The sequence below is a fragment of the Cryptomeria japonica genome, chromosome 5 (assembly GCF_030272615.1).
Source record: "Cryptomeria japonica chromosome 5, Sugi_1.0, whole genome shotgun sequence".
In the NCBI taxonomy this organism is placed as follows: Eukaryota; Viridiplantae; Streptophyta; class Pinopsida; order Cupressales; family Cupressaceae; genus Cryptomeria; species Cryptomeria japonica.
In genome coordinates, this window is record NC_081409.1 from 366549992 (window position 1) to 366574485 (window position 24494).

Here is a 24494-nt window from a genome sequence, read left to right on the forward strand (position 1 = left end):
AATGGTCAAAAGATTAGCAATTGCATAATAGATTCAGGAGCATCAAACAACGTAATGCCTTCACCTATGGCTAAGTCTCTAGGTTTGACTCTCATGAAAACATTTGGGAGATGTTTTTCGATGGATGGGAAACAGGTTCCTCTTATTGGACAAGTAAAAGACGTCCAGGCAGTGCTAGCAGCATGCCCTGATAAAAGAGTAAAATTAACTATCCTGGTTGCTGATATTCCCACAAGTTATGGAATTATTTTGAGTAGAACTTTTTGCAAGGATCTTGGAGGTGAAATCAAAATGGACTGGTTTGAAGCCATTATTCCCCTTGGAAAACATCGAATCAAGCTTGAACCTGAGCCAAAAAATAAGTACACTGTTTTTCCTTTGGACAACCCCAAAGCCCAAATTTTGTTTCAAGAATGCGAGTTTGGAAACTATCTCATTCTTGCACCTGGTGAAAGGGAACTAGAAGAAGCTATTGACAAACTTGGCAGGTTGTGGTAGATGGAATTTGATGGAAGTTGCACCAACTCTGGCTCTAGAGCAGGGGTAGTTTTGCTATCACCCACTGGTAATATTTTCCCATTTTTTTTCAAGTTGGATTTTAAGAATACTAATAATACTGTAGAGTATGAGGCATTATTATTAGGATTAAATGAGGCCAGATGTAAAGGTATCAAATTGCTCAAAGTTAAAGGTGATGCAGAGTTGATTGTCAGATAGGTGAGAAATGTTTATACAGTTAAGAATGATAGATTGAGACATTATAGAAATAGGGTTTGGGATGAGTTAGAATTCTTTGATTCTTTCTCGATTGAAGCCATTCTGAGGTAACAAAACAGTAGGGTAGATTCATTGGCCATTTCAACTTCACTTTTATTACCGCATCCAGACTTTAAGGATAATTCATATAGGATTGAAATGATTTATAGGCCTAGTGTCCCTGATAATGTAAATCATTGGCAAGTGTTTGATGCAGATGCACAGATCAAAGATTTCCTAGAATGTGTTAAGTCATTCTCCCAATCATATTTTGAAGGTTCTGAAAATGCCTGCAAGGAGTTTAGTCTAGACCCAGATGTTGATCCTACAAATAGTTTTATTCAGCTCAAAGGCAACAAAATTCCGAAAGGGCTAGTGACTCTGGAGAGGTTTTTCACTAGAGATGATGCATTCATAGGTAAGAAAGTTCCCAAGGATGATGGGAAAGGAAGTTGCGAAAAAATAAATTTGGGCGATGAGTCCAACCCAAAAGAGGTAACAATTGGCAAGTGTTGTTCTACGGAGGAGAAGTGAGCACTTGGCACACTACTGAAACAATACATTGATGTTTTTGCTTGGTCCTATGATGACCTGAAGGAGTTTAGAGATGGGCATTTTCAGCATCAGATTCTGTTGAAGCTAGGCATCTCTCCTTTCAGGCAAAAATTGAGGAATTTCAACCCCATAATGGCGGATGCAATTTTTAAAGAGGTTGATAAAATGCTTAAGGCCAGAATCATATATCCAATTCATCACTCTACCTGGGTAGCCAACATTGTGCCTGTAAGGAAGAAGAGTGGGGAGATTCGTATTTGTGTTGATTTTCGTAATCTGAATCAGGCAAGTCTGAAGGACAACTATGCTTTATCCAATATGGACCACATTCTACAGACGGTATCTAGGTCAAAGATGATGTCGATGTTAGATGATTTTTCTGGTTACAATCAAATTAGTGTTGCAGAGCATGAACAACACAAGATGGTATTCATCACTCCGTGGGGAACATTTGCATATAACCGTATGCCTTTTGGTTTAATAAATGCCGGAGCCACCTTTCAAAGAGCTATGGATTCCTCTTTTAAGGATTTTTGAGATAGAATTATTATTGTTTACTTGGATGATCTGACAGTATTTTTGAAAGAGAGGAAAAACCATCTCAAGGATCTGAGTGTAGTTCTGCAGCGTTCTCAAGAGCACAGAATCTCCCTGAACCTAAAGAAATCAGTTTTCTGTGTCACAGAGGGCAAATTGCTAGGACATATTGTCTCAAAGGAAGGAGTCAAGATCGATCCTGAGAGAGTTAATGCAATTCAACATCTCAGTTTACCTTCCAACCAGACTAGAGTAAGGTCATTCTTTGATCAAGTTAATTTCTTAAGGAAATTCATTCCGGAATTTGCAGAAACTACAAAACACATCATCAACTTGTTAAGCAAACAACATCCTTTCAAATGGACTAAAGAGGCCAAAGAAGCTTTTGAAAGAATCAAGGGTTCAGTTGCAAATGCACCTACTCTCATTAACCCAGATTTCACAAAGGACTTCATTTTGTATTGTTATGCATCAGAGCATATGATGTCTGGAATATTGTTATAGTTGGATGAATCTAGGGCCGAAGCACCTATAGCATTCATGAGTATTCCACTCAAGAAGCATGAGCTTAAGTAATCACTCTTGGAGAAACATGCATCTGCCATAGTCAAAGCTATGAAACAGTTTCGGTACTATATTCTGCACTCCCACTCTTTGGTTTTTGTCCCAGACTCCGTAGTGAAAAGCATTTTAACTCAGCAAGAGGTTGGACTAAATAAAAGAGCAACTTGGGTAACAAAAATTCAAGAATATGATTTAGATATTTGCCCTACGAAGACAGTCAAAGGACAAGGCTTATGTAGGTTAATAGCAGAAAATGAGATGGAAACAAAAGCCAAATTACCATTAACTCTTTTTGTTGGATTGCAGGATACCTGGTTCTCTGATGTGGCCTATTATTTGACTTATGGTAGCTGCCCAAGTCATTTGTCAGCAAAAGAACAAAGGAATCTTAAGTTAAAGGTTGCTAAGTATGTAATTTGGCAGGATGTTTTGTACAAAAAGGTTTAGATGGAACATACTTAAGGTGTGTAGATAAACCTCAACAGCAAAAACTTTTGGAGATTTACCATGGTGAAGCCTGTGGGGGACACTTTTCGTCGTCTGTTACTAATTTCAAAGTTTTGAGGAATTGCTTTTATTGGCCAGGCATGTTTATGGATGCATATATTTATGTTAAAGAATGTGAGAAATGCCAACTCTTTTCCGAGAAGCCACATTTGGTGGCCCTTCCTTTAAGGCCTCTGGTAGTAGATGAACCTTTCAAACAGTGGGGCATTGATTTCATAGGGCCAATAAACCCTCATTCCAGTGCTGGTCATATGTACATTTTGACAACAACTGACTACTTTACCAAGTGGGTAGAAGCCATTCCCACTAAAAAGGCAAACTTAGAGGTTGTGTGTAGTTTTCTCAAGGATTACATACTAGTCTGTTTTGGGGTTCCCCAAAAGATTGTTGCAGATAACGCATCATATTTCTCTTCTGAGGAGTTAAATATGTTTTGCTATGAGCATCAGATTACCCTCTCGCATTCCTCTGATTACTTTCCACAGGGTAATGGATTGGCAGAGTCCAGCAACAAGAACCTGATAGTCATCATGAAAAAGTTGGTTGACGAAAGTGCTCAAATTTGGCATAAGAAGGTATATGAGGCTTTATGGGCAGATAAAACCATGCCCAAGAGGGCCATTGGAATGGAACCTTTTGAGCTTGTGTATGGGGTTGGCACAAAACTTTCTTTACCTTTGGAATTATCAGTAGCCAAGCTGCAGACAGTAGTGGAGGATTCTTTCTTTCAGAGTGCTTTGGAGAAAAGAATTATGTACCTGATGAAGTTGGAAGAAGAGAGGGAGTTGCTTGTGGATAGAATCTTAGAGCATCAGAGCCAAGTGAAGAGGATTTTTGACATGAGAGCTTGGCCAAGAGGTTTCCTAATAGGAGATGAAGTGATGTTATGGGATAAAAGGAAAGAGCCAAAGGGTGCTCATGGCAAGTTTGATTCATTATGGAAAGGCCCTTTCAAGATTTGTGAAGCAGTGGGACAAAATGCTTTTAGATTCAGCTATGCTGATGAAGCGGTTATGCCCTATACCTATAATGGACAAGATCTCAAGCTCTACAAATTGTAAGTCCTGTGGTTGAGAGTTTTGTACATAGTAGCTTCGGTGTTCTTAGTTGCGAGTCACCTTATCCTTTCCCCTTTTTTGTTTTTGGTCATGCGAAACCAGAGTTTGAGAGTTCTTCGCATTTTCCTTTGTAAAATACAATCCCCAGTTAGAGCCAATGTTACTGCGTCATTTATTTCTCATGATAAGAGCGAGTCATCCTATAAAATTTTCAGTCGGAGTCCTAATATTTCTTGTGATACCTCGGTTCAAGTCCTTAGTACGTCTGTAAATCCTTTTTCAATCATAAAAGTCAAGTTTAGGTAATTGGTTGAACTCTGTGAACACGTTGAACCTTTTTGAACAAGGTTTAACAAGTTCATTTAGGTTCCATAGGTTCCTAGGTGTTCAAGGAGGTTTTTCATACTAACATTTTCTCTAAGTGTCTTGCAGCGGCTCTCTAAAAGTTTCTTGTTCAGTGATATGTTACTTTATTTCTCTCCAGGTTTTGAACTCATTAAACCAAGTTCAAGAGGTTCAAACATGTTCAACATGTTCAATATAGCACAAGTGGTCAACAGCTTGATGTTATTGGTTTTCTCGGCAAAATTCTCCTTGAGTGCGACATACATCTTGAACTACTAGAATGCCCATGAAGTCTTTTCAGGATGTTCATATGTGTTCGAAGTTGGTAGGTCCCATGGGTTTTAATGATTTGATGGTGCATTCATTGCTAAATATGAGGAAGCAAAACCATGTCTTAAGTGACGTCAATTCTAGGTTTTTCGAAGTAAGTAATCATTTCGGGAACTAGCGGTTACTTCAAAAACACCACCATGCATTCAATGCATGCATGCGATGTCTAATCCACAAACTTAGCACACTTAGACTGAAAATTAGAATTATTGCATTCAATGTTTCCGTATCATTGCCTTCACTAATAAGGTATGAAGGATTGTTAGTGCTCCACATTTGTTCCTTGCTGCTGTGTCTTTGTTTTTCCTGGATAGGAGTCTTGTTTGCTGCTAGTCATCATCTAGTTGTTCAACTATGAAGGTGAGTCTTTTTCTTGTCCTCTCCAATGGTTTTTGCTTGCATTTTCTCTCTTACAAAAAGTTTTGTTGTAACCGGTTTAGGCTTATTGCTTTAAATTATGACATCCACACTACATTTGTTTGGGAACATTTTTAGCTTGGCATCCAATGAACCCATAGTTAGCGATACTGACCTAAAAGGGGAAAACCTTGAGGTGTTGAAAGAGAGGGTGTTCAAAGGAATTGACAAGTCTTTTGGTGTGGAGATTTTGAGTAGCAGTCTCATAGAAGTTGTAGCTTTTCCCCCAGCCATTCCTTGCATAGAATTGATTCAGGAATGTATTGCTAGATATGACCCAGTGTCTGAAACCATTAGGAGAGACAATGGTGAAACCCTTCTTGCCATAAATCATGAAGTAATTTCCTCAGTCTTCAAGATACCTGATTACCAGTTCTCCAACTTTTCCCCTACTCAGTCAATCACCGAGTTCAACGCAGATAGAACCGAACATCGTAACAATGTAGCAAAATTCTGGTTGAAGGTTCCTCAAAGAGGTGGTTCCAGGTTACCCAAGAATCCTAATAAGAATCACATGTTGCCTCACATTCATAACGTAATGCTTTTGTTGCACCGAGCCAGAGGATCCGCTGAAGCTTATAGTTTTGACAACTAGATTTATTGCTAATTCAATGAGAGAACAACTGAGTATGGCTAAATAGTTCAAACAAAACTTCTTTATGTCTTCATATCTCTTGTATTGTTTGGCTTGTGTTAAGGAGTTGGTTGGTATACCGAAACAGCTCACTGAGGAGGATGTTCCCATATATGACTTCTATCCCATGCTGCAAAAGGATAAAGCCTTACAGGATTTCAGAAGGGTGCACAATGCTTTTCTGTGTGATTTGTGTCATGAATTGAAGAATATGAAAGCCAAAAGAATCTCCGAAGATGCACAGACTTTGATAAAGAGGTTTGGTAGTTTTTATATCCAGTTTCCACCCTTGTATTACATACGGGTAGCTGGCTTTGAAGAGGATCCCTTCAAGCTCCCTCACTTCTGTTCAGATTGCTTTGTTCTAGCGGATATATGCAGACAACTAACCTTTGTAATAAAAAAGGCACAACCCAGGGACAAATGGGAAGGTCATTTCCCCATCCAATTGGGCGTGTTGTCCTGCAGGTCGATGTCTGATGCTTTGAGTATAGGAGCAGACCTCAAGAAATTCAGTTTTTCCTTGTATCCTGAAAGGAAAGGTTTTGATAATAAGTGATTTTCCCAAAGTCTTGGTCTAATGCCATACCTCCCAATGCCATAGTTAGAGGATTTCTGGGAAGATTGTACAGATGAAATAGAGGTATTCAAAAGGGGAAACATGAGATTGGTGTTAGAACAAGTTGTTTCATTGCAAATAAAGTTGGATACTAAGGGGCTCGAAGAGGACTATCTAGAGCTATTCGTTCCAGGGTACTTAGCCCGTGCAGAAGTTGATATGACTCCAATTGACTGGGATGAGGAAGAGAAAGATGATATACAGTTAAGGACCAAAGGAGTTTTGGAAAGGACCGCGGAATGGGTGGCCAATAAGAAAGCAACGAAATTAGGCATTAAGTCTAATTCTGTGAGAAGTAATAAGGATCCTCTACCTTCACCAAAGCATCTTTCTAACAATGCTTCTATGCCTGTTCATGCAGGTAAGGATAACAAGCCGCCCCAGCTTAGACATAGGTCTAATTCAGCTTTGGATTTTTGTACTCCTCGGCATACCCAGTCCGGAAGTGCCTCTCAAAGAAAGATGGATTAGGCAAAGGATACAGGGGTGAAAGATACCATTCTCGATGCCCAAATATTTGAAATTGAAGACTTGGATGGCGATGTTGCTAGTGCCCTGGATTCTCATACGGTGACTGTGGCTATGACGCCACCTTCCAAAATGATCGAAGGAACCACTGGTTCCAGTGCAACTCCTAAGTGGTTGACCACCTCGGTGAACAAAAAGCAAAGTTTTCTTCCTGTGACTATTCTGATTCAGGAAATGGTCATTAAGTACACAGAGAAGAATCCAAAGCCGAAAAGGATCAATACTATCGCTCGCCTGAACAATGATGAGGGAACTAGAAAATGGGTTGCTGAAATAGCCTCATACAAACCCAAGAATGAAAACAAGGAGGCTAGCCCCGATGATTTCAAGATCACAAAGGTGGAATTGGAAAACATGAGAAGAGACACAGACAATCATTTCTTCCAGGTATTGGCAAAAAAAATGCTCACCAGGTCGGAGAAGGATGGGCGAGAAAAGAGAGAACTAAAGCGACACATAAATGTTCTGGCCCAGTTCATCGATAGTATTGGTTGCCTTGGGGCACTCCCAAATCTCATGCTATAGAGAACTTCAACCCAACTTCACTGGAAAATAAAAAGCTAATGAGCCAAGTTCAATAGGCCAAGAGTATTGCTGAAGCCATGGAGAAATGGATTGAGGGAATAATCAAGGACGGTGAGAAGTACATTACAGACTCCCGGAGGCTATGCGATGAGATACAGGGTCTTATTGTTGAAGTTCAAAATCAGCTTGTGCCATGGGAGAAGGAGGAGCACAAATGGCAGAATATCTTGCCCTTGTTTGCCAAAATAGAAGAATATGGAGTTACCTGGTTTTTGACGGAACATTCAATCAAGCTGGTGGTGGATGAATGTCAGCTTTTTGTGCTGAAGAAAACCATAATGTGGTGAGTGCTTACCTTCAAGTCTGTGATCACTGACGCTAAGACCTCTGTTTACAAACTCCAGGATCTCCAGTGTAGCACAGTTAATGATAATAAGGTGGTTAACCCTGACCATGATTGGCAGTTGGGAATTTGAGGATTGAACACACAGGATGCAATCAGGTCTTTTCAAATGAACATGGAGAAAATCAAAGCCAAGGGTAATTTCACTTCGGAAGATATAACAAGGGTGGCTAGGATTGAGTCTATGACTTTCATTGGAAATGATCAACTGCCGAAACATGCTGAAAAGATGGTGAAGCATAGGTGGAATAAGGAGGCGGCGAAGGCAAACCTCAATGCGATGAAAGTTCCAAACCAATCCATTGTTCAAGAACTCACAATCACTCACGATGCCCGTGAAAGCAGATAGGATGATGATGATGGAAAAATGGCATAATGCATTGATTCAGGCCTGGTTCTCTTTATTTTTGTAATTTCTCATTGTTATGCAAAGACTTTGGGACATCTGTCCCAAAACACATCTTGTTGGTTTCATAATTATTTACGGGAGAGGTCGAGTTTTCAGGGAGACCTTCCCTATTCTAAAACTATAAATTAAGGAAAGATAGATAGAATAGGGGTTAGTTTTTGTGACCAATTTTTGGTTGGTTTTTGTTTTTTTCCCACTGTTTTTTGTATTTTCTATTTTGTAGAAGGAAGAATCAGATTGCTAAATCTGGAATGGAAAAAGATTTATACATGTATTATCATGCCTTTGTTGCATAAGAATATATATATAGAATGATCATACTATTCTTGGGAGAAGAAAAATCTGTGTGTTTTGAATCTGTGTAGATACATGTCTTTGCATATGTTTATCTAATCAAATAACTATAAGGATCTTTCCATTGCAGAAAATTATTATTCTTTTGATATTCCTTCCTTTGAGTGTTTGTTTTCTTTAGAGAAGATTCATGTTTGAAGACAGATTTGGTTTCTTAAATCTGTTCATTCTTTATTAAACCTGTGGAAATGTTGTACTGAACTTTGTTTCAGTTGTTGTCATCTCTTATATTGAAAAGATAGGAAAAATTGCTTTCTCCTTTTTAGGAAACATGTGTGAAATATCAGCCTCTCATCCAAGAATGAAGTAGGCAGCCTTACATGCTTTTAGGTTAAAAGCTACTATTCAAATTAAAATATTTAAAAGCTTTCCTTTAAAAACTGAGATGGGGAGTTGTACCTATGAAAAATTCAGAGGGAAGTGGTTTATACAACACTTACCCAACTGTTTAGTGAAACACTTGTCCTTAAAATAAGGCGATAGAGTTCAAGATTGATCATTTTAAAAAAGGGACAAATCTGTTCACTAACAGTAATCATTTTCCAAATAATATGTTGCATATTCTCCAATTCCTGATAAATGCAGCTTCATCCTTTTCTGCCATGTAGAGAAACTTGACTTGTTCAGCTTTGGTGCATCCCTTTTATACATCTTCGGATCTTTGCCTCAAGTACCTTTAAACTTTTCTTCCGGAGTCCAAGGCTCTAATACCAATTGTAAAGTTCTGATGCCAATAGCTAACAAGATGAGGGGGGGAGGGGGGGTGAGTCATACAAACTTAATCTTCCATAAAATCAATAGATTCAACCTCGGTAACTTATACTTCAGCCATATAACCAAAACTGCTAAACATGCTAACTCATAAACACATAATCATCATAACAAGTATAACACCAGATTTAATATGGAAACCCAAATAGGGAAAAACCACTATGGGATTTCGGACCCACTAAGAAATATACCCTTCTAGAGTATGCTCGGTTAAAAGAAAATCGTGTTAAAGATTACAAACACATTGCTAGATGTGACCCGGTTAAGGGATTTCCCTCAAATCTATTAGGATCTTCACTTTGTTAGAAGTGACCTTGTCAAAGGATTTCAAACACTCAATTAGAATGTTACCTTGCTAGAGGATTTACAAATAAGACTTTTAGGTCCACTCCGTTAAGATATTTTCTGTCACTTTACAAAATAACAGTAATAAAAATATATCTGCAACTTCACATCTAAAATGCTAAAGCAGATTCTTATTTGCTCAACACTGTCTAGTCATATGACTTATCTTGTCTCTCTGCTGGGCTCCCTACTTTGTTATTCAAACAGGTCTTCAATCTTCTGTGCTCGGTAATCACTATGTAACATCCCTGTGCTTACACTTACTCGCATGTAGTGTTTATCAATAATTCCTTATTTATAAACAATTTCTAACCACTTAATCTCCCTGATAACATTTCCCATGATCAATCTTAGCCATCAGATCATCAAACTTGACTAGGTTCATTGTATCCTTCGATCTGAAAATGTTTTACCTCACCTTGGAACTTGCATTCCTTCCTACGAACTTGTGCTAGGTTATTGTGGTTCAATCTGTGTTGTAGATCTAGCTCCTGAATTTTCAAAGTCGTAGATCCTTAGAAAATTTCTTGCGTGGCATACCAATCATTTATTCATCTCCATCTCATCAGCATCCTTCATTAAATAATGCTTTTATCCATCCAATGCGATCTATTATAACTCGGTTGTTACTCGGTAAATACTAAACTTCACTTGGTAGACATTCCGCCTTCATTAACCGATATCGATAACCTTAGGGTTTACTGACTAGGCTCCTTAGGGTTTACCAACTAGGTTCTTTGCTCGGTGACATAGTATAGTATTAACCTTACAATCAACAAAATCTGTAAGATATCAAAACAATCTAAACATCATGATCTCATCATGTTCTAACTTGGTAATAGTTTCCCATTGACTAACTTATTTCTCCCCTTTTTCATCGCATTCTTTCTGTGTCTTTTACTGACATCTTAATTCTCTTCAAATCAATCTTCTCAAGATATGGCAACATCATACTGAATCAGAAAATCAATTTCTTGACATCAATGACAAAATAATATTATTAAGATAGTAATCATCCTTCTTTAGTTATATCAACAATCTCCAACAACCTTCTCAATATCCTTATTGAAATGCCAACAATCACTACCTAGAGACCACCATTGGATCAACTCGAACTTTCTCTCCCAATAGCCGATCATAAGAAGAGGGTTCCATTGGCCCATTGGCAAGAGTCACACTGATAGCTATTCCATTGGGATAGGTTACTCCGATCAGTCTAAACACAAGTCAAGTTAATTTGAGGCACATTTCAAACAAATTCCCACTTGATGAGGAATTCACTGGACCGATTACCATTCCAGACGTTACTGAGAAACATGAATATCAAGACCCATAGAATGAGAACACTACCTGAACTTGTGAGTGCTCACAGGTTTCATCAAGGCATCTGCAACATTTTCCAGAGTGTCTACCTTGTTAAGATAAACTTTTCCATCTTCCACCATGTCACGAACAAAGTGATACTGAACATCAACATGCTTCATTATGGCGTGGAAAGTAGGATTATTTGCTAGACATATAGCACTATGACTGTCACTCCAAATTTCAATTTGCCCTGTACCAAAACCAACATCTGAACTCAACCATCTAATCCAAATAGCTTCTTTGCACACATGTGTAGCTGCCATGTACTCTGCCTCTGTAGTGGACAAAGAGACTATAGGTTGCCACTTGCTCATCCAACTAATTGCTCCACCATTCATGACAAAAACATATCCACTGGTGGATCTTCTACTATCTATGTCTCCTACCCAATCAGAATCCACAAAACCACATACGCTGAGAGTTTTCTTTGAATCATCAGAATGTCCATGATAGCACAAAGCAAAATCTGAAGTTCCCTTTAGATATCTAAACACCCTCTTTACAACATCCTAATGTGGCCTTCCTGGATTCGACATAAACCTGCTAAGTACTCCCATTGGTTGGGAAATGCCAGATCTTGTACAGACCATAGCATACATCAAACTACCAATAGAACTTGCATAAAGTACACTTTTCATGTCTTCTATCTCTTTTGGAGATTTTAGACTGTCAAGCACAGACGACTTAGTTCCCTACAAGATGGGAACAACCTATTATTTACAATCAGACATATGAAACCTATCAAGAACATCAAGGTTATATACTTTCTTTGGCTGAGTGATGCAGAGCATCATGAAAAACCAACCAAGAATCCCAAATAAAACATGGAGTTCAATCTTCAACACAATATCTTCAATATCAAAGGCATAAAAATATTAAAATTTCTCATATTGGCATATTACTTTCATCCAAATCCATTTCAAGTTCATCCAACACTCTTTATCAAGGTACGAAAACATCAAACTCATATACCATATTGATTTCAAGGTAATATATCGCATCTCAATAGTCATACTTCCATGCATGCTATAGGGGTTCATTAATGTTGTCTCAAACATATCATCAAGGTGATTTTCATTCACATGATATTTTTCTATACCTGCACTATCATTGTTCATCATTGAAAGAATCCAATTCACTATCATCAAGGTGATTGTCATTCACATGATAATTTTCTATACCTACACTCAGACATTAATAACTTCCAAACCCAAAACAATTAGGAAAATCTCTCTAGTGGAATTTTATTAAACTTGATTAAGAACAAAATATCCAAAATTCATAAATATCCAATGGTGAAATAAAAAGTTATCATCTATGCACCGAGACTAATTTTGACTATCATAAATCTTGAAAATGTATGCTTGCTGCCTGCTAGGGAATCATATTTCACAGCAAATACTTAACCAAATGAAAACAAGACCATACTCAAATGAAATCCCTCTGAGTCTACTTTTAGAATATGCAAGCCATTAATTTTTTCAATGGTGAAATCACAAGATAATTACAAACCCTTTCTAGCAACTCCATTTAAGACAACTTAAAACTGGTTTTCACCAAAACCTTCATAACTTTCACAAAACTAAATGAAATCGACCCAAACCAAAGGAGAAATAAAGGTTAATCACACACATTTCCAATGAATCCATTTATAGGTTATAAATATTTAATATGCGTCTATACAATACGCTGCAACATGACTGCTTTTCAGGAAATCTGGAAGTTGCAATCCATAAAACATCCATAACTTCTTCGTTTCTCATTGAAATCATTTCAAACTAAAACAAGAAGGAATATAATTCAAGATAATATCTAACCATGATAATTATACATTGTTTATAGGTTGTATAGGTTCGTACAAGGCCTAGAAACAACAAAGTAACAATGAAAACTATCAAAATGGCAAGCTTATGAATACACAAATTGTTCAAAATTGTTATCCTCCTTCTCATTCCCCCTTGGTTTGACCAAATAAAACCTTTTATAGCCTCTTGTTCAGTTTGGACCTTATAACTACCTCCAAGACCTTTCAACTTCCCATTTACAACTTTTAATGCAATTTTGCATTATTGCATTTTTGCCACTTTTCATCTTTTTGACAACTTTTTATGACATTTTCACATAATGACCCTAAAACTTGACAAAAACCTTATAAACATATCAAATAACCCTTAAATGACCTCTTACAAGCATTTATGCCCTTTCATGGCATGTTTACATCATTTTGACTCTTTGACCCCACTAGGTCCTAAATGGACAACTATGCAACTTTTTCAAAAATGGCTCAAGTAGCCTTACATTATGACTCCATTGGATAAAAATGAACTCAAATACATACATATATTCTTTACAAGTCATAAATGACCCAAATATAATTAGATAGTGACCTTGGACATCCTAATGTGCTTCTACAATGGGGTGCTCTTGCACCACTGAGCCAAATTTTCCTCTGAAATATATTCCTTTTGATCTCCATTCCCAGAATGTAATTTGCTGCTCCTAAGTCCTTCATTTCAAATTTCATAGATAACTGATATTTTAAATTTGAGATCATACCTTTTGTATTTCCTATGAACAACATTTCATCTACATACAAAGCTATGATAAGAATCCTATCACCTTCAGTTTTGTAGTAAACACAATGATCAACTTTTGATCTCACAAATCTCAAGGACAAAAAAAATGTATCATACTTTTGATACCACATTCTGGGAGACTGTTTCAAACCATACATATATTTCCTAAGTCTGCATACCAAATGTTCTTTACCTTTTTCCACAAAGCGCTCAGGCTGAGACATATAGATTTCTTCTTCAAGATTACCATGAAGAAACACTATCTTCACATCCATCTACTCAATCTCCCAATCATATTCTGTTGCAAGTGACAAGAGAAATCTAATAGATGTCAGCTTAGCCACAGGAGAAAAGATCTCTCCATAGTCAATACCTTCCTTTTGAGAATAACCCTTTGCAACTAATCTTGCTTTGTACTTGTCAATGCTGCCATCTAGACCATACTTCTTTTTGAATACCCACTTGTAGCCTACAGGATTTCTACTTTTAGTCAATGGCACCAAATCTTAAGTTCCATTTTTATCCAATGATGACATTTCATCATTCATGGCTTCCAACCAAGAATTTGAATCAGGCATTTTAATAGCTTCTTTGACAGTCCTAGGCTCATTAGTATCTGCAAGTAAAGCATAAGAACAATTAACATTCAACATAGAGTGACTGTACTTATTAGGTGTATACCTATTAGGTTGTCATCTCTCTCGAGTAGATCTTCTCAACTCTGGTGTTGAGGCTTCTTGAGGTTCAACAGGAGGCTCATCATCATGTTCTTCTTCAGAACTACTTGAACTGCTTGAACTCTCCTCATCTTCATGTATCTCTGGAGATTCTTCCTTAGCTGGAGGAATTTTAACCTCAGCTTCTCCTTGCTTTCCTATGTTGTGACCTAGCGACATAGGTTTCAACTCATGAAAAATCACACTTCTACTGTACATAACCTTACCATTCACTGGATTCCAAAGTTTCTATCCTTTCACACCAACTCCATAGCCAATGAAGATACATTTTATAGCTTTTTTATCTAGCTTAGATCTATTAACATTAGGCACATGAGCATATGCCTTTGCACCAAAAACATGAAGGTACCTTAAAGAAGGTTTCTTATCAAACCATGCTTCCATAGGTGTTTTGTCAACCAATGCTGAAGTAGGAGAGTGATTTAGTAGGTAACATGCTGTAGCAACTACTTCAGCCCAAAATTTTTGTTCCAGCCCAGCTCCGCTCAACATGCTTCTTGCTTTCTCCATTAGAGACCGATTCAACCTTTCAGCAACTCCATTTTGTTGTGGAGTGTAAGGTACAGTCTTATGTCTCTTAATTCCATGATCAAAATAGTACTTGTCCAAATTTGCACTACAATATTCACCACTGTTATCTATTCTTAAACATTTAATCCTTCTCCCAAACTGATTTTCAACAAGGTTCTTAAACTCCTTAAACCAACTGAACATTTCTTATTTACTTTTAAGAAAGTACAAAAATGCCCTTCTTGAATAATCATCTACAAAAGATAAATAATACTTAGACTTAGACAGAGAAGGAACCTCTACTAGACAAAACACATCAGAGTGAACATAATCCAAAATATCAGTAGATTTATGAGAACTGGAATAAAACTAAACATGGCTATGTTTTCCATATATGTAGTGTTCGTAGAAATTGAACTCAAAACTACAATCATCCAGATCTTCAACCAAATTCTTATTCTTCAAAGTTGTTAAACCTTTTTAACCTATGTGGCCTAACCTATTATACTAGAGAATTGTTTTCTCAGCAAGAATTTTAGCTTCCAATGAATTAGCATTATTAATCATTACAGTTGTCTTAACAGACTTTTCAGAGGTTACATTACAACATATAGGTTCAGCATTTAATTTATACAATGTACCAATGCGATCACCCTTTGCCAGTACAATGGAACCCCTAGTCATCTTGCAACCACCAGATACAAATGTAACTTGTACTCTGACATCATTAAGTTTACTTACAAAGAGAAGGTTTCTTGCCAGACCTAGTATATGAAGAACTCCATTGATTCCCTTCACTCTACCATCTAGGAATTGAATTTTAATTTTGCCTCTCCCTACAATCTCCAATGTAGAATCACTAGCCAAGTATACCTTTCCACTAGCATACAGTTCATACTGATGAATAATGATGAACAACAAATACCCTAACTGGTACTGAGAGGGGGGGGGGGTGAATCAATATAGACACAAACTTCTGAACAACTTATCAAGTTAAAACAATGCTAACCGATTGTCTTCATCACTGAAGTTAACCATGGCAATACCGGTTAAACACAGTAAGACTCCAGACAGCTAAACTAGTAAAACTGAATACTTCAAATAACATTCAACACTTGATAACTACTTCACCAATATACTCATGCATGTGTTGTTATCAGTAATACCATAACCATTAGCTCTGCATGTAGATTCACCTAAACAAAGAATACTCAATCATCACATGAAAAATGCACAACTCATGACACACAAATTTTTCACATGGAACCCAAATGGGAAAAACCATGGTGGGGATGAATACCCACAAGCTTGTTTTTGAACTCTTATGAAGCTCACTTTGTTAGGAGCCTAGTCTGGTTAAATACTTTACAATAAGGTTCTGTTAGGAACCAATCATATTAAAGATCACCCGGTTAAGGAATGGCTATATACCCTATTAAAGGTTGAAACCCTATTAAAGGTTACCTTGCTAGAGGATTTGAACAACTCGATGATCTTGAGTGACTTGGTTAGAGGATTTACAATAATCCTGTTAAAGCTACCTGGTAAAGGGATTTTCCAATTGTTGAAATGGTTAGAAGACAATAGGTAAAGCTCCGATCTGATAACAAAACTACATGCTAAGGCAGATGCTTTTTAGTTCCTCTACTCTGCAATCACACTCTACATTTTTTCGCTCACTGGTCTAGCAAGTATCTCATCACTTAGATACAAACAAAACATTTGCCAGCACAAACAATAACAACCATCATCGACCTTATAGACAACAATTAGGTCAGTAGCATAAACCCTAAACCCTAAAAAAATTAAGGTTTACAATTACAAGCGATCCAATCCTGACCATTCAAACACTTTACATAGAATAAAACAATCTCAAATAAATCACAAGTCATTTTGCATCATCCATTCTTCACCGCACATGAAAATCAGTAACCCATCACGCTTTCTTCTCATACCGCTAAGAAGAATGTTCATTCCCGAGGTAGACATTTAATGCAATTGATCTTCACATGCAATATCCTCAAGGAAATTCTTCATGTGCACAAAACTGACGTGGCATCTCGATCTCATCCTTATTTATTAGCTAACTCATCATAGAATATCACTGGTTGCATCGCACAAGTTAGATTGCCAAATCGGAAACCCTAGAGCTGAGAGTACCAACCGGTAGTCACACTTAGTGAAACCCTAACACTAGTTCACTTCATCCCTTCATACCAGTTCTCCAACTTGAACATCAATAACAAGTTCTTCCAATCTTTATATCGGTTCACCTATACTTATTGACATCAATGACAACATATGTTATCATCATATCGGTTCTTCATATGCCAACAATCTCCCCCTTTGGCATTGATGGCAATACTCAGTGTAGCATTGCAACTATAAACATCATAGACCAGTGCAACTATAACATATATCTTCTTCATCATATATCTTCTCCACCATACATCAAATATCTTCTCCCTTATCATACATCATCATATATCTTCTCCCCCTTTGACAACAATGCCAAAGTGGAGGCACAAGCTTCGATTCTCCACTATGTTACTCCCCCTATGGAGTATCATCCTTCAACACATCAACCTTGTAAGATTTGTCACTGTAGTACTTGACTGATGTGGAGCACACATTTTTTAATTTACTTCATGAAGGGATAGAACCCCTAATTCACCTCTCAAATAGGTAAATTTAGTCTTCGGTAAGGGCTTAGTGAATATGTCTGCTAGCTGCTCCTTACTGGAAACATGTTGTAATACAACCTCTTTGTTTTGAACCTTCTCTCTCAAGAAATGATACTTGAGCTAATTGTGTTTAGTTCTAGCATGCAATACCAAATTCTTGGAAATATTTATTGCACTTGTGTTGTCACAAAATATACTCACTGGTTCAGATATAGGTACTTTGAAACCATCCAATACATGTTTCATCTAGATTGCTTGAGTGCAGTTCATAAATGCTGGCACATATTCTGCTTGAGTCATTTGTCATTTACCTGTGCAACACTCAAAAGGTTATGCTTAAGACCTTCTACCCAGTAGACATCATCCGCACTGCTCTTTCCATTTAGTGAGATGGATCCTTTACCTTTCACCAAGCATGGTGCATCATTGCCAAACCTAACAACACCTCCATCATATTCTTCTAGAGACAAAAACTTTTTTCGATCATCAATCATGTGGTGATAACACCCACTATCAATAATCCACTCATTAGAGTTGTCAATGCGAGAGACAAGGGCTTTCTTGTCAGACACTTCTCCCTTTACAGCTACAAACACTATGTCCTCATTCTCTTCATCCTCAGATTCTTCATCAATAACACCTTCATCCACTGCAACAAGACAATTTCTTCTACTTCCTCCTTTATACTTTCTAAACCTCTTTGGTTTATCTTTATTGTCATTGTTAGGATAGTTAACAACTATATGTCATATCTTATTGCAGGAAAAACATTTTAAAGGAAGCTTACCTCTGTATTTTCTGGTGCCTTTTGGAAGTCTCTTGGCAAGAAGAGCTTCAAACTCCATTAGAATCTCTTCATCATCCATACCTTTTCTCTGCATGGATTCATAACTGGTACTTACTTATTTTCCTTTTTTGGTTGGTGAAATAGTTGCTCTAAAGGCTGACTCAGTCTTCTGAACACTACCATCATAGTTATTCAACTCATATGTAGTCAACTTTGTAATGATAGAGTCTAAGGATACCTTGGTTTTCTCAATAGACCTTAGCTTCTGAATAGAAACAACTCTGATTGCATAGACCGGTAACAATGATCTCAAAACTTTACTGACAATGGTGGCATCATCAATTGTTCCACCAGTGCTCTATATCTCCAACCACAATCTTGATCCTTATGCCATATTGTTGAATGGTCTCTCCTTTAACCATCCTCATGTCTTCAAATTTTCCTTTAAGGCTCTCTTCCTTAGCTTGCTTGGCATGTTCATCACCACCATAAATGGTTTTTAGAGTGTCCTTATCTTGTACATCAATGAATTCAATATCGGACAGGCTGCTAATAAAGACTTCCATGACTTGCCCATTTTCTTGAATCTCTCTTTTCTGATCATTGCTTAGAGTGCCAGCGGGGATTATATAGACACTCTCAACATAGCTCTAGTGCTGAACACCCAAACTCTTGATATAAATATTCATTTTATCCTTCCATATTTTGAAGCTATCTCTATTGAACTTAGGACCTTCCCTCTTCATCATTAAAGCAGGATCTTTACCTCAAGCGGTTAAGCTTATATCACCGAGGACCTAGAGTTGCTCTGATACCAATTGATGAATAATGATGAATAGTAAATACCCTAATTAGTACTGAGAGGGGGGGGGGGGGTGAATCAGTATAGACAAAAAATTCTCAACAACTTATCAAGTTAAAATAATTCTAACCGGTTGTCTTCATCACTGGACTTAACCATGGCAATACCGATTAAACACAGTAAGACTTCAAATAGCTAAACCAGTAAAACTGAATACTTCAAATAACATTCAACACTTGATAACTACTTCACCAATATACTCATGCATGTGTTCCATTAGCTCTGCATGCATATTCACCTAAACAAAGAATACTCAATCATCACATGAAAAATGCACAACTCATGACACACAGATTTTTCACGTGGAAACCCAAATGGGAAAACCCATGGTGGGGATGAATACCCACAGGATTGTTTTTGAACTCTTTTGAAGCTCGCTTTGTTAGGAGCCTAGTCTGGTTAAAGACTTTATAATAAGGTTCTGTTAGGAACCGATCCTATTAAAGATCACCCGGTTAAGGAATGGCTATATACCCTATTAAAGGTTGAAACCTTGTTAAAGGTTACCTTGCTAGAGGATTTGAAGAACTCAATGATCTTGAGTCACCTGGTTAGAGGATTTACAATAAGATTGTTAAAGCTACCCGGTAAAGGGATTTTCCAATTTTTGGAATGGTTAGAAGACAATAGGTAAAGCTCTGATCTGATAACAACACAACATGCTAAGGCAGATCCTTTTTAGTTCCTCTACTCTGCAATCACACTCTACAGTTTTCCACTCACTAGTCTGGCAAGTATCTCATCACTCGGATACAAATACAACATTTTACAACACAAACAATAACAACCATCATCGACCTTATAGACAACAATTAGGTCAGTAGCATAAACCCAAAACCCTAAACATTTTAGGTTTACAATTACAAGCAGTCCAATCCTGACCATTCAAACACTTTGCATAGAATAAAACAATCTCAAATAGATCACAAGTCATTTTGCATCATCCATTCTTCACCGCACATGGAAATCAATAACCCAACACGCTTTCTTCTCATACCGCTAAGAAGAATGTTCATTCCCAAGGTAGACATTCAATGCAATCGATCTTCACATGCAAGATCCTTAAGGAAATCCTTCACGTGCACAAAACTAACGTGGCATATCTATCTCATCCTTATTTCTTAACTAACTCATCACAAAATGTCACTGGTTGCATCGCACAAGTTAGATTGCCAAACTAGAAACCCTAGAGCTAGGACTACTAACCGGTAGTCACACCTAGTGAAATCTTGACATTGGTTCACTTCATCCCTTCATACCAATTCTCCAACTTGAACATCAATAACAAATTGTTCCAATCTTCATACCGGTTCACCTGTACTTATTGACATCAATGACAACATATATTATCATCATACCGGTTCATCATATGCCAACACATACTTAGAGAACCACTCCTTGTGGGAAGTCATGTGAAAAGATGCACCAGAATATACTAACCAGGTGTCATCTGAGGTAGGCACTGCTAGGGCTGCTACAAATGCATCTGCATCACTCTGAGAAGATTCAATGTCAGAATACTTCTTCTTCTTCTCCTCCATGCAATCCTTTCGGATATGCCCTTTTTCCCCATAGTTCTAGCACTTCACCTTTGACTTCTTTCCTGGAGATTTTGATCTCTCTTAAGACTTCGAATTGGACTTCTTTCCTTTCTTCTTGTCTTTGTCCTTCGGTCTTCCTCGAACAGAGAGTGCATCTTTTGTCATCTCAGAAGACTTCTTTCTCATTTCTTCTGACAAAAGAGTATTAACCACAATATCCATCTTGAACTGGGCCGCAGTACTACCGATAGCCATCACTAAGTGATCCCAAGAGTCAAACAATGAACACAACAACAACATGCAAAGTTTTTCTTCCTGAATGGTCACACCAACATAAGTTAATTGTGCAAGAACCATGTTGAATGCATTTTGTAGACACTTAAAAATAATTATTTTAATTATTTTTAAATTCCTGACGTAATTAATTTATTAATTATGCCAATTTTTAATTATCCTCATTTATTAATTAATTATAATTAATATTGTCACTATAGTCTATTGATTGATTTATTTAATAAGTCAATCCCCTTTTATTCTTCTAAAAATCCTCATTATTAAATCTTCTCAAATTCCTCCTCTTAACTAATTAATTTCAATTAATTAGTTAACCTAAGTGATTCCTACAAATCACCTTTTCCTAATCCATCATTAACCTAATAAATTCTTCTAGAAAATCCCTAAGCTCACTTAGCATTATTCTTCTAATTTTTAATTCCCTCCACTCATTCTCTCTCCTAGTAAAATCCTCCTACAAATCTTATCTACCCTAATCCCACCTAATCTTCCCTCTAATCCCTCTCCTAATGAGTTTCTAATGACTAATTATCATGATTAGCCACAAAGTCAACTCCTTGTCCCTTCCATCCAACCACTCTCCTTAAATTCCCTTTTCCTTGGTGAATGTGAGATTTTCAAAATCTCACATTCCTCTAGGCATCTTATCTTTCAAGGAATTTTGAATTCCTCCTTATTCCTCCAATCCCCATGAGCATCCCTTTTGAAGAATTTTCAATTATTCCTTTCCATCCCTCAAGAAATATCCTATCCCTTGCTCTTCTCAAGGCACATTGGGAAGTCTTCCCAATAAACCTTGAGGAGTGTGGAGACAAGAAATGCCTTTAAGGCATATCTCTTGGTCTCTACACCTCCTCTTGGGCCTTGTGTGGGCTCACAAGGAATCCATACCCTCCATCTTGGGTCAATCCTAGCCCTTCATTTCTCCTCCTCTCTCCCTATAAATTGAAGACTCCATCCCCTCACATTTCATTTCCAATTTTAGCAAGTTCATGTTGCTAGTTTGTGCCTAGGAAACCATCTTTGCACCCTTATCATGTCAAAGCTACCCCTCATCCATACTTAGCCATATTATCCATCTCCTCCTTCAAATCCATCACATCCATTTATGCAAATTGTTGGAGAGCCAACCACATCAAGCAATCTAGGAGCAAATCAACATCACGTTGGAGGCATTTGGGCACACTTTGAATTCATCCAAGCTCCATCCGAGGGAGAAGGTAAAGGTTTGCAAGGTAAAATCATTTGTCTTCATGTTTTTTATGTGATTTGTTTTATGCTTCATGTTTTTATATGTTTTAGTGTTTTGATTTGTATGTTAACCATCCAAATACACCTTGCTTCTTTTTCCCATCTTCATTCTGGCACACCCGGTGGGACCCACATCCCTAAAAGTAGTGTTTTTTGAGTTTTTGTGAGTTTGCAAGTCACAGATATCGGAACAGTGCGAGAGACTGCAAATCAACGCGAGCGATTCAGGGTTCAGCGTGACAGACAAACCTCTTTAGTGCATGTGCAGGTGCATCAGCACGAGCACAAGCGCACCAACGCGACCGTTCTTAAAAATTCAAAAAATAATTCTTGCTTTTTGTTTTTTTTCTAAATTTACTCTTTGTTTATCTGTTCGACACATGCGTAGGCACGTTAGCGCAGGCAGATACATTTCAATGTGAGGGAAACTAAACCAGCGCGACTGTTTTCAAAAATTCCCGCCCTCAACAAAAGTTTTGTTTTTGAAATTTGCATTTTAAAATTTAAACCGCTAACCCTTTTTCTCTGTTTTTAGGCTTTCAACGCAGGTGTAGGTGTTTCAATAGAACCGATCCAAAACAACGCCATGGACAGGTATAAAATCATAATTTCTGTTTGTTTTAATTTCTTTTTTTTGTTATTATTTTTTGTTTCTGTTAATTGCAACGTGTATGCAGTTGTTTTGGCACCTGCATAAGTGCTTCAGTGCAACTGACTACATTTCAGCGAGTGTGTTGTTTGTGCAAGCTAGCGACTACTGATTTTCCTTTTTTTTTAGTGTTGCAGCTTCTTTGATTGTCCAAGACCTAAGAAATTAAAAAAACTACTAATCCAAACTATTTTGCAGGTTGCCTAGGAGTTCTAACCAAATATTGTGTCTTTTCTTAACTAGGCACCTAGATTTAGTTAAAGGATAAATGAACCATTGTCTTTTGTGTTTTGTGAAAAGCGTAAAGGTAGGAGAGTATGCTCTCGTCTAGCTAGACAGTCAGAAATCCAAACCCTCCAAGTTTTTCATGTTTGTTGCATGCTTTCCCGCCCTCCCAACTTGCTCTTTGAGAAGGTAAGAGGGGAACGACCCAAGTGAGTACACCCGGACCTGGGGTTCCCAACTCGCTATAATAAATAGGCCATTGATGATGAAAGGGTCAATGGTTGGGGCTATATGAGAGTTCAAACTCACATTGGGAGCTTAGTAGGATCCTAGAGATCTCAATCACGCTTGCATGACTACTAGGTTCTTGGTGCTTCGTTGGGCTATAGGCCTCAATTGCACTTGTGCAACTACAAAGGGTATCTCCTAACAAGAAGAAATATTAAACACCTTGTGCATAGTTGCCAAAAACCTTCTAGTCATTGGTGCAGGAGGTTGGACCTCCGAAGCTGCCCATATTTTTACGGCCCTTAGTAGAGACACAAAGTTTTCCATGAGGATTTTTCATGGGAATTGATTCTTGGCTATTCTGGAGAAGTGAGTGCCATGGAGGGGAGCCAGTGGGGTCAAGCATCTAAGTGTCCACTTTGGGTAAGTGTAGCTGGGAAACTGATTAGGATCCAATGACTATTGTCCTTGCTAGCCTTAAGAATGTTGTTCATGAGCATGAGTGTCTTTGAGCTAAAATTGATTTGATCATTGTGTTTGATTTTCTTGATACTTCTTGCCAAGAGTAGACTAAAAACACATCATTATCCTCAAACACTTTGCAAAAGCATTTGTCTAAACGCAAACAATCATCCAAGTCACTATCCACACAAAGTCCTAATTTCATCAAAAGTCCATCCATTTCATGTTTCATAAACCTAAGTTGTATAAGCATCCTAAGAATTCAATCCACTGACCTATCAAGAAGAAGAAGCTCACACAAGCACAACTCATTAGATGTCAGAAATATTGGTATACAAGAAGGAAACTCTTGCTTAAACATAGGACATTCTTGCATGATTACCACGATTACGTCCATGGTCATAGAAATGAGTTTGATGCTAGTGATGAACTAAGATTCCATGCCCTCCATCAAGGTTCAGGTTTTTCTTTCAACACCAACTATCATCAAAATCAGGGTGGTCGTGTCCCTTCATACAACTTGCCATCCGAATGAATCATCTATTGAGTCATGTTCATGCCAAGGATAGCCTAGTCACCAAATTTCTTTTAATCATCACTATCATCCCTCTTCAATCAATCATCCTCAATATTTTCCTAAGGACTTAGCACATCAATCAATCACAA

At 37.6% G+C, this 24494-nt stretch overlaps 1 protein-coding gene across 1 annotated transcript; it reads left to right on the forward strand.

The window, feature by feature from the left end:
- Positions 1-3347: 3347 nt before the first annotated feature.
- LOC131875932 (uncharacterized) lies at positions 3348-23120 on the forward strand. The gene is made up of 4 exons (XM_059220669.1): positions 3348-3740; positions 22800-22858; positions 22942-22993; positions 23112-23120. Exons 1-4 carry the CDS (start codon positions 3348-3350, stop codon positions 23118-23120), a joined length of 513 nt encoding a protein of 170 aa, XP_059076652.1.
- The last annotated feature ends 1374 nt before the right edge of the window (positions 23121-24494 follow it).